Source organism: Antedon mediterranea, chromosome 3 (assembly GCF_964355755.1).
Source record: "Antedon mediterranea chromosome 3, ecAntMedi1.1, whole genome shotgun sequence".
In the NCBI taxonomy this organism is placed as follows: domain Eukaryota; kingdom Metazoa; phylum Echinodermata; class Crinoidea; order Comatulida; family Antedonidae; genus Antedon; species Antedon mediterranea.
The window spans coordinates 5,682,564-5,698,073 of NC_092672.1; the positions used below are offsets into that span (position 1 = coordinate 5,682,564).

Consider the following 15,510-nt stretch of genomic DNA (forward strand, 5'->3'; position numbering starts at 1 on the left):
ATACAGACAAACGGGATGAACAATATAAACATCATTTACGCGATTACAAATACAGTAATATTCAGTACTACTACTTTCCGCTCTAAGATTATTCAGTAACGTAGACAATCTTGCGGTACTAATGTTTGGCAAAGGAGAGTAAATTAACGAATTGTTGACTAAATTCGATCCGGTGATTTGTTATTTAAATATATACCCATTGTATAGTAGACGAACCCAGTTGCCCGAAGACGAATCTTTTGTTATTAGTTATTGACAATCTTAACAATGAAAAAAAGGTGTACTCGTTATGACTAAACATTCTACATAGTCTAGCAAATACCGAACTCAATATCCTACTAGTATAGTCATTGGGATTTATAGAAAGGAAACAACATGTTACCGTCAATTTCATGTACATATGTCGGATATTTAATCGTGATAATTCAACTGGTTTCATTAATTGCTGGATACAACACTGGAGCACCACAAGAGGCCTGTACAACACGGACGCCCAATCATGGAATCGGTGTCTCAGCACAGACCAGTTCCCCACCGTTTGTTCTGTCAACATCAGATTCTTCACCATATGTAAAAGGTAAACCAGCTACGTCATTTTTAACGTTACAAACTGTATATATTACATCTATTTATCGATCATGGGTCTATTCTGTACATAAAAGGGTAAATAAACGTTCGTATATACCGTAACACAGTTCATTATAAATGGGCATGAATAATAGCTTATACTGTAAGTGTTACAAGCCATAAGAATAATTATACTATTATTGTATTATTTATAACAGTTATGAGAATACGAATGAATTATTTTTCATGCCATAACCACGTTGAAAATTATCATAGGTCTACAATTAATAATTGTATTGGAAGTCATAATGACCAAATCAATGTTCACTTGGATCCTAGTTGTTTTAATTGAATTGATATGTCAAGCACTTGGTCCGATGAATCAACGTACAGTAGAACCCCTGTTAGGGGGACACATTCGGGACCAACAAAGTACACTGTAGTAAGTTAATAGTGTCCCTTTGGTTGTAATGCTTTAACAATTGTTTCATACGTAATACTTAGTTTCCCATTGACTGGACGTCCTTTGAATAGGTCAAAGCATGGAGAAATAAGTTTAGAATAATAACTTTTTCTCCATGCTATACAACTGATGAAATATTAGTTATTTCTCCTAGAGAAGGTTAACGAAATATATTACACATTGCATTGATATGAACCTTATTTGAATCAGTTTTAATGTTATGCCACTTAATGTACTGTCAGCAACAATTATCACTAAATATGGATAAATGAAAAGGAGTATCTACAGTACCAAGTAACCCATAGTTTTTATACCTTGTTGTACGAAGTATGGAGGTGTAAAAATATGTGGGCGCAATGTCATTCAAACTTCGTAATAAGTATATACAATGAGTATTATTTGCTTGTACCTTAAAATGAAAGATATAACAGTATAATAAAATAGTTGGTTTTAAACTGTGTTATGCCTGACTTGAAAGTTTGTTCGGTTGAAGAGAACAGAACAATGTCACGACCGTATCTAGCCATTTGGAAAATCCTTTTTCTTTTGTATACTTTCATAGTGAATTTCATTTTGCATAGAATGATAAGTTGAAGTTTTTCATTGTTATTTATATTATGAGTCAAGTGCTATATACAGCATACTGTATTTCCTATTTTACTTTTTTTAAATAATTCATACATACTGGACACATATAGTGTACAAGAAGCATGGGCCTATAAATGTATAAGTCCATAGTAGGTACAAGCCTACAATAGGGTTGGTGAAATCTGTCCATAATAGGTTACTTTTCTGTCCATAATAGGTTACTTTTCTGTCCATAATAGGTTACTTTTCTGTCCATAATAGGTTACTTTTCTGACCATAATAGGTTACTTTTCTGTCCATAATAGGTTACTTTTCTGTCCATAATAGGTTACTTTCTGTTCATAATAGGGACTAGAGGGCGCTGTTGTTTGTCCATAATAGGTGACTTTCATAAATGGCTGTCCAAAATAGGTGACTTTTTGTCCACAATAGGGGATTTTATTGGCGTTAGTGCGCCATCCATTGTGTTGTCTATAATAGGTGATTTTTTTGGCGTACTCGTATGTAACCCCGCTCCAAATAGATTCCTTAAATGTGCCATTATTTCTTACAGAACCTGTGTAAATGTTGGCCTACAATCCCCACGTTCATTTTATTACAAATATTTATTTAGAATACACGAACGAAATACAGTACCAAACATAACAACTATGAACTGTAAATACCTGACTAACTGATTCTTCTTGAAAACGGAAAATAATATAGTACTATAAACATTAATCTTTCGTTTGTCGGTAAATATTTTACGGGTTTATGCTTATTTCTTTGTTTTGAAAAAAAAGTAAATAGTGAATTGAATGTCCAGTGTATCCACCGTGTTGCTACGAACCACCATTCAACAAATAATAATTTAAAATCCTAATAGAGGCATGAAATATTTGTGCAACCAAAAAGTACTCCATATTCTTGCTTTAACGATGATTAACTGCCGTCACTTCCTTCTTCCACGGACACACCATTTATTTAGGCTACTGACAAGGTTTTTTACAACAAATTTCCATGTCAACAAAGGGTCGGCATTCAATGAACCATTCTATTCAATTCACAACCAACAAGAGAGACACAAAACATCCACTAACAGGTTGAGATAAAACAAAACAGATATTACATTAAACAACGTTTACTCTATATTGTAAATCTAAAAATGGATAAATATTACAAAATAATCACAATCAATATCATAAATATTCAAAGTATTAACTTGTGAGCTACTCTCTGAGAAATAAACTTATCTTAGTACTCTTAGTACACGTCTACTCGCCTAAAAAGTACATAACTAATTAGATTAAGTCTGCGCTTTCTTATAAATTAACATTACATTTAGAATTAGGACACGTTTTGTTAAAAATAATAAAAATCTATTTTGGATTCTGTCTGTAAAACTTGATATCGATATATAACTTGATATATGAGATATCGAATTCACAATAACTGGACAATATTCAAGATGTGACCAAACCATTGTTTTATAAATACACACCCAAGTATATGCCCGTCACTTATAAATCTCAGTTCCTCCAAATCAACCTACTAGCTTTAGAAACATCATACTTAACATGGTAACAACAATTTAATTTACTGTATATTAAATACCAAAATCTTTATGAACAGATCCTGCATATTTAAATTATAACGGAACAAAGTTGGCTTTTCATTAAGGATACTAGACATAAAATTGCATTTGTGTTTTTACCACAACAATATAGGTCTCCTCCCTGATTCGTCATAGAATACAATGCCTACAAGTCATACATGTAGTAAAAGCTGTACAATAATAATAATAATAATAAATAACATTTATAAAGCGCAAGAGACAAAGGTTTCAAAGCGCTGTGTTTTCCAAGATCTGTGCAAGTAGTAGTAGTAGCGTGTGATTATGCTTCTCTGAAGAGATGAGTTTTGAGTTTAGTTTTAAATGTGATAACAGATTTTGAGCGTATTTCGAGAGGTAGAGTGTTCCAGAGTTTTGGGGCTGCGACAACGAAAGCACGATCACCGTAAAACCGAGTTCTGGAACGGGGTCCAGGTTTAAGAAGAAGTCTGCTGGATGAACGAAGCGTAGAGTTTGTTGACGGAGTAATGATGTCACATATGTAGGCTGGAGCACATCCGTTAATCTTTATGATTGTTTTTGTTCTTTCAGTCACCATTGACTCTTCAACATATTCAGCTATAAAAGGGTTTCTTATACAAGGAAGACAGGACAGTGTGAACGGCGGCATTGTTGGGACATGGCTTGCAACATCTAACGGTCAACTTCTACAATGTACCAACTCTTATGATTCAGTAACACATAGTAACAGTAACGATAAAAATTTACCTTTAGAATTTTTCTGGAACCCCGACAGCACAAACACGAACACGAACAATATTATATTTGTGTAAATATTTTTTTTTTTATTGTTTTTAATTAACAATATACTTATCTAGGATTACACAATCAGGTAAAAGAAAAACCTGTTTTACATTGTGGTCATGTCTTAAATACAAAATAAATTGGGGGGAACAAAGTTTTAGTTTTGTGAAAGAGAGTTACTAATTATCACCATGATGAGACCGGATACACCACTTGGATTGAAAGTAGGCCTATAGGACTACTATATTTCGTTTTGCTTTTCCCATGAATCAGATATTCATCGGATAAAAAACATAACCTTAAAATTCACTTTGAACGAAATAAAAGGTTTAAACACTTTCAATAATTAGTACTAACTGTTCGTTTTTCCAGAAACCAAAACATTATATAATACTTCTCAAAACTATGCCCTCAAGCCATGATTGGTTGTAATGACCATGACGAAATCATGAATATTCATACCATGGATAAATTCTAATTGTACAATTTATCATTTATTTCATATGATTATTATTACTTTGTATTACGTTTTTTAAATTAGGCGGAGTACAATATTGCAAATACAGTAATGTTTATACTAATATTACTATTACTTTTTTATTTAGTGCAACCATTGTAGTTAATCAAGCAACGTTTTGGGTTGACGTCACCAGTAGTACTACTACTAGCAGTAAGTATGTTTTTATGCATCGTAAGTTATTTCAATCAATCGTAATAATATTAAAATGTGCCCGTGGTTCTTATCACAGTAAATGCAAAAACAAAATGAGAGAAACAAGAACTAATTGATTACAAAGAAATGTATTTATTCAAAATGATTATGTAACAAAAATATGAAATAAAGGCGAGTGAATTTCACAAAAGAAGAGAGAAAAAAAGAAATAAATGCTTGTTTGATTGATAGATATTATCCATTTATTAAAAAGATGCTTGCAGTCCGAATAATCCGTGTCAAAATTCTGGAAGTTGTACGCTTATTTCTACTAGTCCATTCTACAGCTGTACCTGTGCAAGTGGATATACTGGAAGCACTTGTCAGACACTCTCTCTCTCTCTTAAAACGCTAATCGTCGTTAGACATTGCGCGTCTCACTTGTGTTCGCCACTCAGTACGTTTTTGAGCAAGCATGTGTATAGGTCCGCGTGTGAAAAGTTCTGTTTCCTTTTTTATGTTTGCCATCCATGTTGTTTTTGGTCTTCCTTTTGGTCGTTTGGTCTTTCTCTGAGCCTCTCCGAGTGCGATCTTAGCTGGTGTGTTTTCATTTAAACGGAGCAGGTGACCATACCATGTCAGTCTTCTTTTCTTTACGTTCTTACTCCACTCAATTTCTCCTGTTCTTTTGTACTTCTTCATTTTTTATTTTCTCCGGCCACCTTATACCTATTATTCTCTTTAGGAATTTTCTTTGAAAGACATCTATTTCGCTTTTAGTGATGCTGTCATTGTCCACAGTTCACAATTATACAGAAAGATGCTTGTAATGTATACGTTGAAGACTCTCATTTTCAGGTTTATTGACACTAGTATCTGGTAAATATTCAAAAGAGTCCCGGCGATAAATAGAATCATTTAAGCGTAAATGTAGTTATATGTGTTTAGAAGGAGGAAAACCTGACATTTGGTAAATACTGTATATAATCATTACCGAACTATCATGGGGATGAGTACGTGTAGATGTGGGTACACCAGCAGCGATATTTCTTTTCGTACATAAGTTGGGAATCCCTCATGAAACGTCACAAAATAAACATGAATATTCATTAGTCATATCCATAAGGTGTGACGTAAGAATTGAACTAACTACAATTGGCTAATGCACACGCTTTCTGTCGAGCCGTCTGTGTAGTCGAATGGATTCCCATGAGCAACTTCTTACTCTTACTTTATAGTGAGATAGAGATTATTTAGCGGGTTAGGGTTAGTTATATTTAGGAAGTAGTTCGGCTATCTTTCACATAAGTGCCTTTTCCGTTGTGTTTTGAAAATAGATGGAATCATGATTACAAGATATTAAAATGTTTCTCTCCCGCAGGTCCATGTTCTCCTAATCCATGCCAAAATGCGGCCAATTGTCTGATATCGCAAGACACCAACGCATATTTTTGTCAATGTCTAAATGGATTCTCAGGAACAAATTGTGAAATAGGTAGGTATTTGCAACACAATAAATATCACATATGGTAACAAGTTTGTAAAACTTAAATACTAGACAGTGCAGATACATTGAACATAAAAATATTGAAATATAAATAATAATATAATAATAATAAATATAATAGAATGGAAATTACATTGCTCACTTAGCACAAAGAAAAGGCCTATAGAAAAGAATATCATAGATCATATTATACAGTTTGACTACAATTTTGATTCAAGCAATATGTAAAGTGTGATAGAAGAAATGGATTAGAAACTTAATATTAATGATTTTTAGAAAATATCTCCAAACTTGAACATATCATCATTTTTTGGCACCAAAAGGAGATCATAAATAAATATGGAAGTGCAAGAATTGCATATCATACATCAAGTTATTTGAGTATGATGTTCCGTAACTAGTTGCATACGATTGCTTAAAGTTTGTGCATCATATGAAGAGTTTGTTTTAATAACATATATGTATACATTATCGTCTTTTCTTTAATAGATGCTTGCATTCCGAATCCATGTCAAAATTTTGGAAGTTGTTTGCGCATATCGACGACCAGTCCACTTTACAGCTGTACCTGTACCAGTGGGTATACTGGAAGCAATTGTCAGACACCACCACCATCTGGTAAATGATACCTCAACTCTAGTCTAGACCGTCTCTCCTCCAGAATGATTTTTTTTTCTCACAATATTTCTATGGGGAGCCTATCCATAGAGTTATGTTATCCAAATCTAAGCAGAAAAGTTTAACCCATACTTTTAAATATTTTATGATCCGCTGGGGGAAAACATGGAAGCGATGAGATCATCATTAGAGATGCCTACTCCTAATGTTAATTTCATCTACATAGAAAAACTTAGTCGCGTAGGGTGATATAATTGCTGATATAATTGAAATAGATGATGTATTAATTGGATTTACATCATGTGTACCGTATAGTTTTACAAAATATTGGAGCAAAAGTGATGACGCAATGAGAATCATCTTCTTATTTCGCCCTTAATTTCTTACTTCGTTTTTCAGTGAATCCATGTAGTCCAAACCCGTGTCAAAATCAAGGAACGTGTTTTCAGAGCTCGGTAGTTCTTAGTTCTTATACATGTGTCTGTGTAGCTGGGTATGGCGGAACAAATTGTGAAACAGGTACTGTACTGTAACCTGTCCATGAAAATATTTTCTGACTAACTTTAACACACGATATAGTAACACTTTGTAACAGGTTTATATTAACCCACCGTATAGTACATTCCTATTGTCAGTTCAGCACTGCCAGCAGTCGACGACATTTTCGACAAACTACTATCTTGACTTTTTCAAACGCTGAGAGTAAAACCCATTTTACCTGACTCAAACATCTTCTACTGTAGGCTAAATAATTTTTTTTGCGCATCAACAAACAAAAACACTTAAATACGCATGCACATAAGGAGCGCTTTCATTTCCCACGAATAAATTCACCTTTTCTATGGAAAACTGGCTTAATAATACAGTCTCTAGTAAGTGTGTCTGTTGGCGGTGGCTGTCACTGGTATTATATCCACTTACATCTATTATCCGCATTATATTATGGTGGTGGTGTTTTTACTAATATAACCATTTTGTTAACTCTAGATATCAATGAATGTTCCAGTAACCCATGTGCAAATGGTATTTGTACAAATAACATAAACTTTTTCACTTGTATCTGTTTTTCGGGATATTTCGGCAAACGTTGTGAAAATGGTAGGCATGTAGTTATTTGTTTAAACTAACAACATCAAACTTGAATGCACGGTTAAAGATGTATTGTCCCCCTGAAAAATAATTTTTACAAATTGTTTTGTTGAATATGCCATTTTAATGTCTCATAATAGTTATCCACTTTGACCAAAAATTGGATCTAAACAAAATTAATTTACCTGAAAAAACTGACATTTAAGCGAAAATTGTCAAATTGGCTGCCAGCCAATGGATTTTTGGTTGAATTTAACCATTTATTGTGTTATTTTATAAGTGAAGCATTTTTTTTTTTCGTTTTTTTTTCTACCGAAGTGATTAACTTTGTTAAAACTACAAAATAACCTATTCAAAATCTGATTGAATTAATCTTCATTTTTCATGCTTTTTGGGGACAAAAAGAAGATAAATATAGAGGCCTAATATTGGAAATCACTTGCATTGTATATTGTTTTAACCATTAACTTTGCTAACTTTAGATATCAATGAATGTTCAAGTAACCCATGTGTGAATGGTGTTTGTATAAATAACATAAACAGCTTTACTTGTGCCTGTTCTCCTGGATATTCCGGCACACGTTGTGACAATGGTAGGCTTACATACTCATTTAATTGAGCAAAACAGATTTCCTTGATCAAACTAATATAAGAAAGAGGTTTTAAAACAATAGTGAAGGTTATTTTGCACATCAACAAAAAAAAAACCACAACACTTAAATACACATGTACATAGCCTAAGTAGCGCTTTCATTTCACACGAAAAAATTCACCTTTTCTATGGAAAACTGGCTTAATAATACAGTCTCTAGTATGTGTGTCTGTTGGCGGTGTCTGTCACTGGTATTATATCCACTTACATCTTATATCCGCATTATATTATGGTGGTGGCGTTTTTATAATATAACCATTTTGTTAACTTTAGATTTTAATGAATGTTCCAGTAACCCATGTGTGAATGGTTTTTGTATAAATAACATAAACAGCTTTACTTGTGCCTGTTCTCCTGGATATTCCGGCACACGTTGTGACAATGGTAGGCATGTATAATCATTTAATTGATCAAATCAGATTGCCTTGATCAAACTATATAAGAGAGGGGTTTTACAACAATAGTGAAGGTTCTTTTCCGCGTAGAGACAAGTCGGGAACTTCTGTTCCTTCCTGATTTAATCCAGTAAAAGCTCTGTCTACACTATCAAACTAGTTTGACCAAAATAAGATGTGCAAAGTATGGTAATGGCCTAATATGACATCATCATGTCCATTATTACGGCCACATATTTTTTTTTGTCACATAAAGTCAGACAGATAGTGTAGACACTGCACATTCACTCTCAAAATATTATTTATACGTGTATTTTAATGATGCGTCTGTCAGGAAAACTTAATGAATACATGTTAAACAATCAACCAAAGACTTCACATAATTCCAAATAAAAATATTAAATGGCACTCAACTCAAACTTGAAGAACTACGCACATTTTTAATATGTTTTTATTATTATTATCTCTAGATGCTTGCAATCCGAATCCATGTCTAAATTCTGGGAGTTGTTCACGTATATCGGATAGTCCGCTTTACAGCTGTACCTGTGCCAGTGGATATACTGGAAGCACTTGTGGAACAACAGTATCTGGTAAATAGTCAAAATAGTCCCAGCAATAAATAAAATAATTTAGGAGTATTGATTGAGTAGTAAAAATATGTATAATAATAATAATAATAGTAATAATATCCTAGATTTATATAGCGCATAATGTTGTGAAACCTCTAAGAGCTGAACATTCAGTGATTTTTTTGGACCAAACACGTATGGAAACACACTCCCAAAATAATTCAGCTAGTAATCAGCGTGAAATTGTGTCTTGATCTAACCGGGTTCCCATTTATACACCTGGGTGGAGAGATGCAAACGTAAGTAAAGTATCTTGCCTAAGAATATAAGCAATGATGCGGCGAGAGTTGGATTCGAACCTCGATCTCACGATCAGTAGTCGAACGTCCAACACACTGCGCCACACGCCCTTTATTTATATGTTTAGGAAGAGGAAAACCTGAAGATCGAAAGTTATGAATCATCCTCCATGTTCGAATTTCGATGAAGACAACTTTATTAAAAAATAAATGTTCCTAATACCTGATGTGAAATTTCAGGTTCCGGCGCCGCCGTAATAGATAAAGCAACATTAGCCTATAATAATAACATCCAAAATGAATATTTATTGTTTAAAATCTCCTTTTAGGGCCATGTAACAGTTCGCCTTGTCTTAATGGTGGAGCATGTACAGACATTTCTAATGGTTACATGTGTCAATGTGTACCTGGTTACGATGGAAGCCGCTGTGAAACTGGTAAATTCAAACGTGCCTCGCGCTTTCAAATCTTGATATAATAATTTCATACGTCATCATGTTGTGTTTTCACGGATAACAGGTTTCATATAAATTAATGTTCAAGTAACCCGTGTTTGTTGTTGTTTGTGTTTCTGTTGGCGGTGTCTGCCGCTGATATTATATCCAATAACATACATAATTATCTATTCGCATTATACGGCTCTGGTGGTGGTGTATATACTAATATAAACAGTTATTTTGTTAACTCTCTAGAAATCAATGAATGTTCCAGTAACCCATGTATGAATGGTGTTTGTATAAATAACATAAACTTTTTCACTTGTACTTGTTCTTCGGGATATTCCGGCACACGTTGTGAAAATGGTAGGCATATATTATTATACTCTATTTCAGACAGAACGTGCACACATAATATTATTCCACGAATAAATTCACCTCGTGTGGAAAACTTGCTTTAACAATTACAGTTTACGAGCGTACCGTATGTCTGTTTGTGGTGTCATTGATGTCAACTTACATAGTTGTTATGTAATCCGTATTAAGCGACTCTGGTGGTGGTGTATTTTCTAATATAACCAGCGGTCTTGTTAACTCTTTAGATATCAATGAATGTTCAAGTAATCCATGTGCCAATGGTGAATGTACAGATAACGTAAACAGCTTTACTTGTGCCTGTTCTCCTGGATATTCCGGCACACGTTGTGACAATGGTAGGCATGTATATAATTCATTTCATACAAAATGTGCACATTCAGGCTCATGGAGGAACAATATACAGTATTATTTATTATTATACAGCCCACGAAAAAAGTCGCCTAGTTAAATTGCTTAATAATACAGTTTTTCGGACATACTGTGTTTCTGTTTGTGGGATATAATATTCACTTACCACCACACATGTTATGTATGTAGTCGACTCTGGTGGTGGTGTATTTACTAATATAATCAGTGGTCTTGTTAACTCTCTAGATATCGATGAATGTTCCAGTAACCCATGTGTTAATGGTGTTTGTACAAATAATATAAACAGCTTTACTTGTACATGTTCTTCTGGATATTCCGGCACACGTTGTGACAATGGTAGGCATACGAAATCATTTCGTCAGACTTATATAACAGCTGGATTTACAAAACAAGAGTAAATGTTCACACAGAAACCTGTTCAAACATTTTTGATGAATATATATAACATTGTGCCTATAGTTTACTTGTAATGAAGTGTATTGAACAAGCGAATACTTACGTAGTGCGAACCTTTATATGCCAACAACTATTTCTGGTATTTTAATCTTCTGCCTAAACCCAGTAACACCTGCCCACACTCGCTCTCACCAATAAACTATCTGTATATGTATATTTTAACATTGATGATTCTGCCTGAAAAAAGGTGAATAAATGGATGTTATAACAAAAGAACTAATTCCTAACTCACCCACATAAATGAGTTTAAAATCTCATCCTATATAGGAGGCATTTTGTTGTATAAAGGAAACACTGATGTTTAGTACTGATTTTAAACAAGACGATATAGCTACTACTACGCTGTAGACATCATGGGCTGAAATCTTACAATATTCAAAATGGCACTAGTTAAACTGAGTTGGCAATATACGCAAATGTTTCTTTTTATTTCTAGATGCTTGTAGTCCGAATCCATGTCTAAATTCTGGGAATTGTACACGTACATCGGTTAGTCCACTGTATACCTGTGCCTGTACCGACGGATATACTGGAAGCACTTGTCAGACACAACTAACTGGTTAGTATTCGAAAGAAACAAATTTTACAAACAAATATGTTTCTAACATTGTGGTGGTTTAAATGTAATAAATTTCTTTTGTACCGTTTACATTACGGTACATTTTCTATGCTAAACTTTTTCTATATTCATGTAAAAATGTGTAGGCCTATAATAATAATTATGTCGTAATGGGGAAGCCGAAATTTAGAAATCACAAACGGTTGACTTTATGTATACCAACAGTACCATCAATGATTTTTTTTAGGAGCTTGTGTCAATACTCCTTGTAACAATGGCGGGGTATGTACAGCAGTGACCGATGGATATACGTGCCAGTGTCAGGCTGGATATATCGGAGAAACTTGTTCCTCCACGGGTACGTAAGAGAGATTAATATTAATATAAATATTCCATACGTTTTTGCATTTCTCATGTTTTAATTTAAAAACCAAAACTAGAAATTAAAAATTAAACTTAGTTAGGGCTTGTTAGCAAATTTTTTCTCAAATCTGGGAAAGCTACTAATAGCTTTTTTTCGCCAAAGTGTTCAGAAACATGTCTACTACATCAACCAATTAGTTCCAAATCAACTCCTAAAGGAAAATTTTTGGCAGCCATTTTTCAAAATGGTCGCCTATAACACCAAATGTTCTTATATCTCTGTAACTAATGAAGGTAGAGACTTATATTTTGTCTCAAAATGTTCATAATATAGATATTTATATTTACTCTAATTGAATATTTTTTCCAAAATATCGTTTTATGACCAATTGACCCTTGACCTGACCTTATCAGTATCTCAGTTAATACTGGTCATACTCGACTCATAGATACCTCAAACTGGTCTCGATTTATTCAGAATGTACATGTTTATATTTACCGTAATAGAACTAACTCTTTTTTAACACAATGATTCGAATCAACTTTTTATAATTGTGTTAACCCCGCCTGCGTGAAATCAAACCTGCATCGTCGTCGGTTCCCGCTTGTGATTACGCAATACAGCACAATACGTCGCTGCGTTGCGTTCTGGTGGAAACCACTCTTTATTTTGTATAACATAGCGTTTACTTTCGTTTCCATTGTTATTTTCTATGTTGTTTTTAAACCTCAGATCAGTGTGTCGAGATGCCTTGTAAAAACAGTGGTGTGTGCATATCGTTAGAGAATTCATACATCTGCAATTGCGCCGATGGATACACTGGTAACACTTGTTCGAACACAGCAGAGAGTAAGTATACGTTTACACGTACGATTAAAAAAATATATATTTCCATTACATTGACATTCGGATGGATACGTTTTAAATAATTAGGCATTCGGTAAAATGACGTCATAGTAATATGACCAAATTAAACTAGCTCCCTGATACAAAGTTACCTCATATATCATCGTTATCATTAACATTAATACGTTTTCAGACGCTTTAGGCCTATAGTTTCTTATTGACAGACAGTTTATAATAGATGACTGTTAGCACTGTAAATAAACTAAATGAATTTACACTGTTTGTCTATATTGATGATATTATACATTTCATCTGTGACACCATTTGTCGCGAAAAATTAGGAATAATAATATATAACGTTGCCTTAGGAACTATTTTTTGAGTGGAGTTGTGGCTTGGTGGTTATGATGCGTGGCTACCACTCCAAGGGTCCTGGGCTCAAGAGCATCTTGTGTATATGTTTGTCTTGTGAACCTCACGGTCTCTGATGATCAGCAATTGCTGGATGGATCACCCTAATTAAATATGGTTTAAACCGGCACGGAAGGTTTTATTGATATTTTTTGTTATTCCATTTCAGGCCTGACGGATGATGAAGATGAACCAGTTATAGAATGGTACTGGGTTGCACTTCTTGCTGTGTTCGGATTTTTTATTTTTGTTTCGTTTATCTTTTGCTACTGCGAATGTTACAAATCAGAACCAGAACACGTTGCCTACTATTAGCACAACTATATATATTACTGGAGGACTGCGAAACTGTATCAAATGTTCATATTGGAATTGTCCGCCGTGTTGATCTTTAATATCTGTAATACTTGTGCACCACGGGCCCCGCATTTCTCTGGTTTTTGCTAATGATTTAGTCTAATACGTCCAATAGAATTAATTTTCATACAGTAGTAAATGGAGAAAAAAGGTGGTTTATATTAGTTAGTATTTTACCGAGTATAGTATTGTTATTTAACAATTTCAATGCATTCTAAAAACGATATCAGACGCATGAATGAGCCTCAATTATAATCTAAGTCACATGACATTATCACAATGCTAGAACAGAAATAATATATGTATATTTTATTCCATTATAATAATTATGAGTAGCCAGAGTATCACCATAAGCCTTATTTTTTTAAGATCGACATTTCTGTAGATTATGTAAAATAAACGGACACATGTAGACCATGGACCTCTAATTTATAGGTCCATGTTTAGACGAATTTAGCCAAATTACAATCATTTTAAAATGTTACACCATCATGTGATACTCATGTGAGGCTGTAGAAATTTGTCAACATTTTAAAGTTATTTTCCATCACAATAATTAGGCCTAATTGAAATAGGCCTACAGCATATTAATTTTTTTTATGATACACAGTAAAACAATTAATATATAATATAAATGATGTAATGTATGATAACCTTTTTATATCTTAGAATATGTAGGCCTAATTGTAGATATTAAAAAATAGAATTATTTTTACATAAGAAAAAACAAAAAAAAAGCTTAATACACGTTTCAGTAACAATGGACCTATGATAATACGAATACCGTCATTGTTTAAACTATGCAAGCTCCACCCGATTCTGCAGCTGTCACTAGATACATCTTCACCGACCATCGCAAGTCATCTAGAAACGAGTCTGCGTCTATTAAGTACTTTTTATCCCTTAATGTAATCAATTATATTTTGGGTCAAACTATCCATGGTACAAACTCTACACTCAAAACACCACGCTATCTAATTTTGTAATTGCTGCCATTTGTAGGCCTAATTGTTATTTAATTTCTGTAAATAATCGAATAATAATAGTTTCAAAGTCGAAAAGACACCGAAACTCCTCGCCGCTGTCCTATGTGCCGCAGACGATCAAGCGCCTGTCCTCGACACATTATCCGACGTTTTCAATCACTTACGGTAGGCCTATAGTTCTTTCGTTTGTTTGCGTTTATTCTTATTCCTCAATTAAATCACGTAAATGTTAATGTATTGAAAATTGTTTATGTATACCTATACTGATAATCTGTTTAAAATTTTAATTAGGTCTATTATTTTTTTGTATTTTTAAATAAATAGATATTATAATAGACTTGTATGTATTTTATTTTGCTGTTCGAATAAACTAATGGTTTAATACCACGTTGAAATACCGGTTCTCGTGAGATCACCGAAGTTAAGCGACGTTGGGCCGGGTTAGAGCTTGGATGGGAGACCATCTGGGAATACCGGGTGCTGTATATGGAGCTGGGGTTCCGTTAGGCATTTGAAATCAGCATTGCTGACTCTTATGGCAGCCCCTGTATCTGCCTTTCCTCTGGTGAAGGTGGGCACTGGACGAGAG

At 33.9% G+C, this 15,510-nt stretch overlaps 1 protein-coding gene across 3 annotated transcripts; it reads left to right on the forward strand.

Annotated features, from left to right (window-relative positions):
• Nucleotides 1–272: 272 nt before the first annotated feature.
• Nucleotides 273–15,258, forward strand: LOC140044667 (uncharacterized). Of its 3 annotated transcripts, XM_072089276.1 has the most exons (17): nt 273–577; nt 3,762–3,999; nt 4,580–4,644; nt 4,901–5,012; nt 5,492–5,505; nt 6,008–6,121; nt 6,623–6,751; nt 7,151–7,270; nt 9,358–9,480; nt 10,088–10,195; nt 10,451–10,561; nt 10,798–10,908; nt 11,168–11,278; nt 11,835–11,957; nt 12,205–12,315; nt 13,054–13,170; nt 13,748–15,258. In XM_072089276.1, the coding sequence occupies exons 1-17, from the start codon at nt 376–378 to the stop codon at nt 13,891–13,893; spliced, it is 2,055 nt and encodes a 684-aa protein (XP_071945377.1). In that variant the 5' UTR covers nt 273–375; the 3' UTR covers nt 13,894–15,258. The 3 variants fall into 3 exon arrangements, with proteins under 3 accessions (XP_071945377.1, XP_071945379.1, XP_071945378.1); XM_072089278.1 differs by lacking the exon at nt 7,151–7,270 and having other exon boundaries at nt 6,623–6,657; nt 9,393–9,480; XM_072089277.1 differs by lacking the exons at nt 4,901–5,012; nt 5,492–5,505.
• Nucleotides 15,259–15,510: the final 252 nt, after the last annotated feature.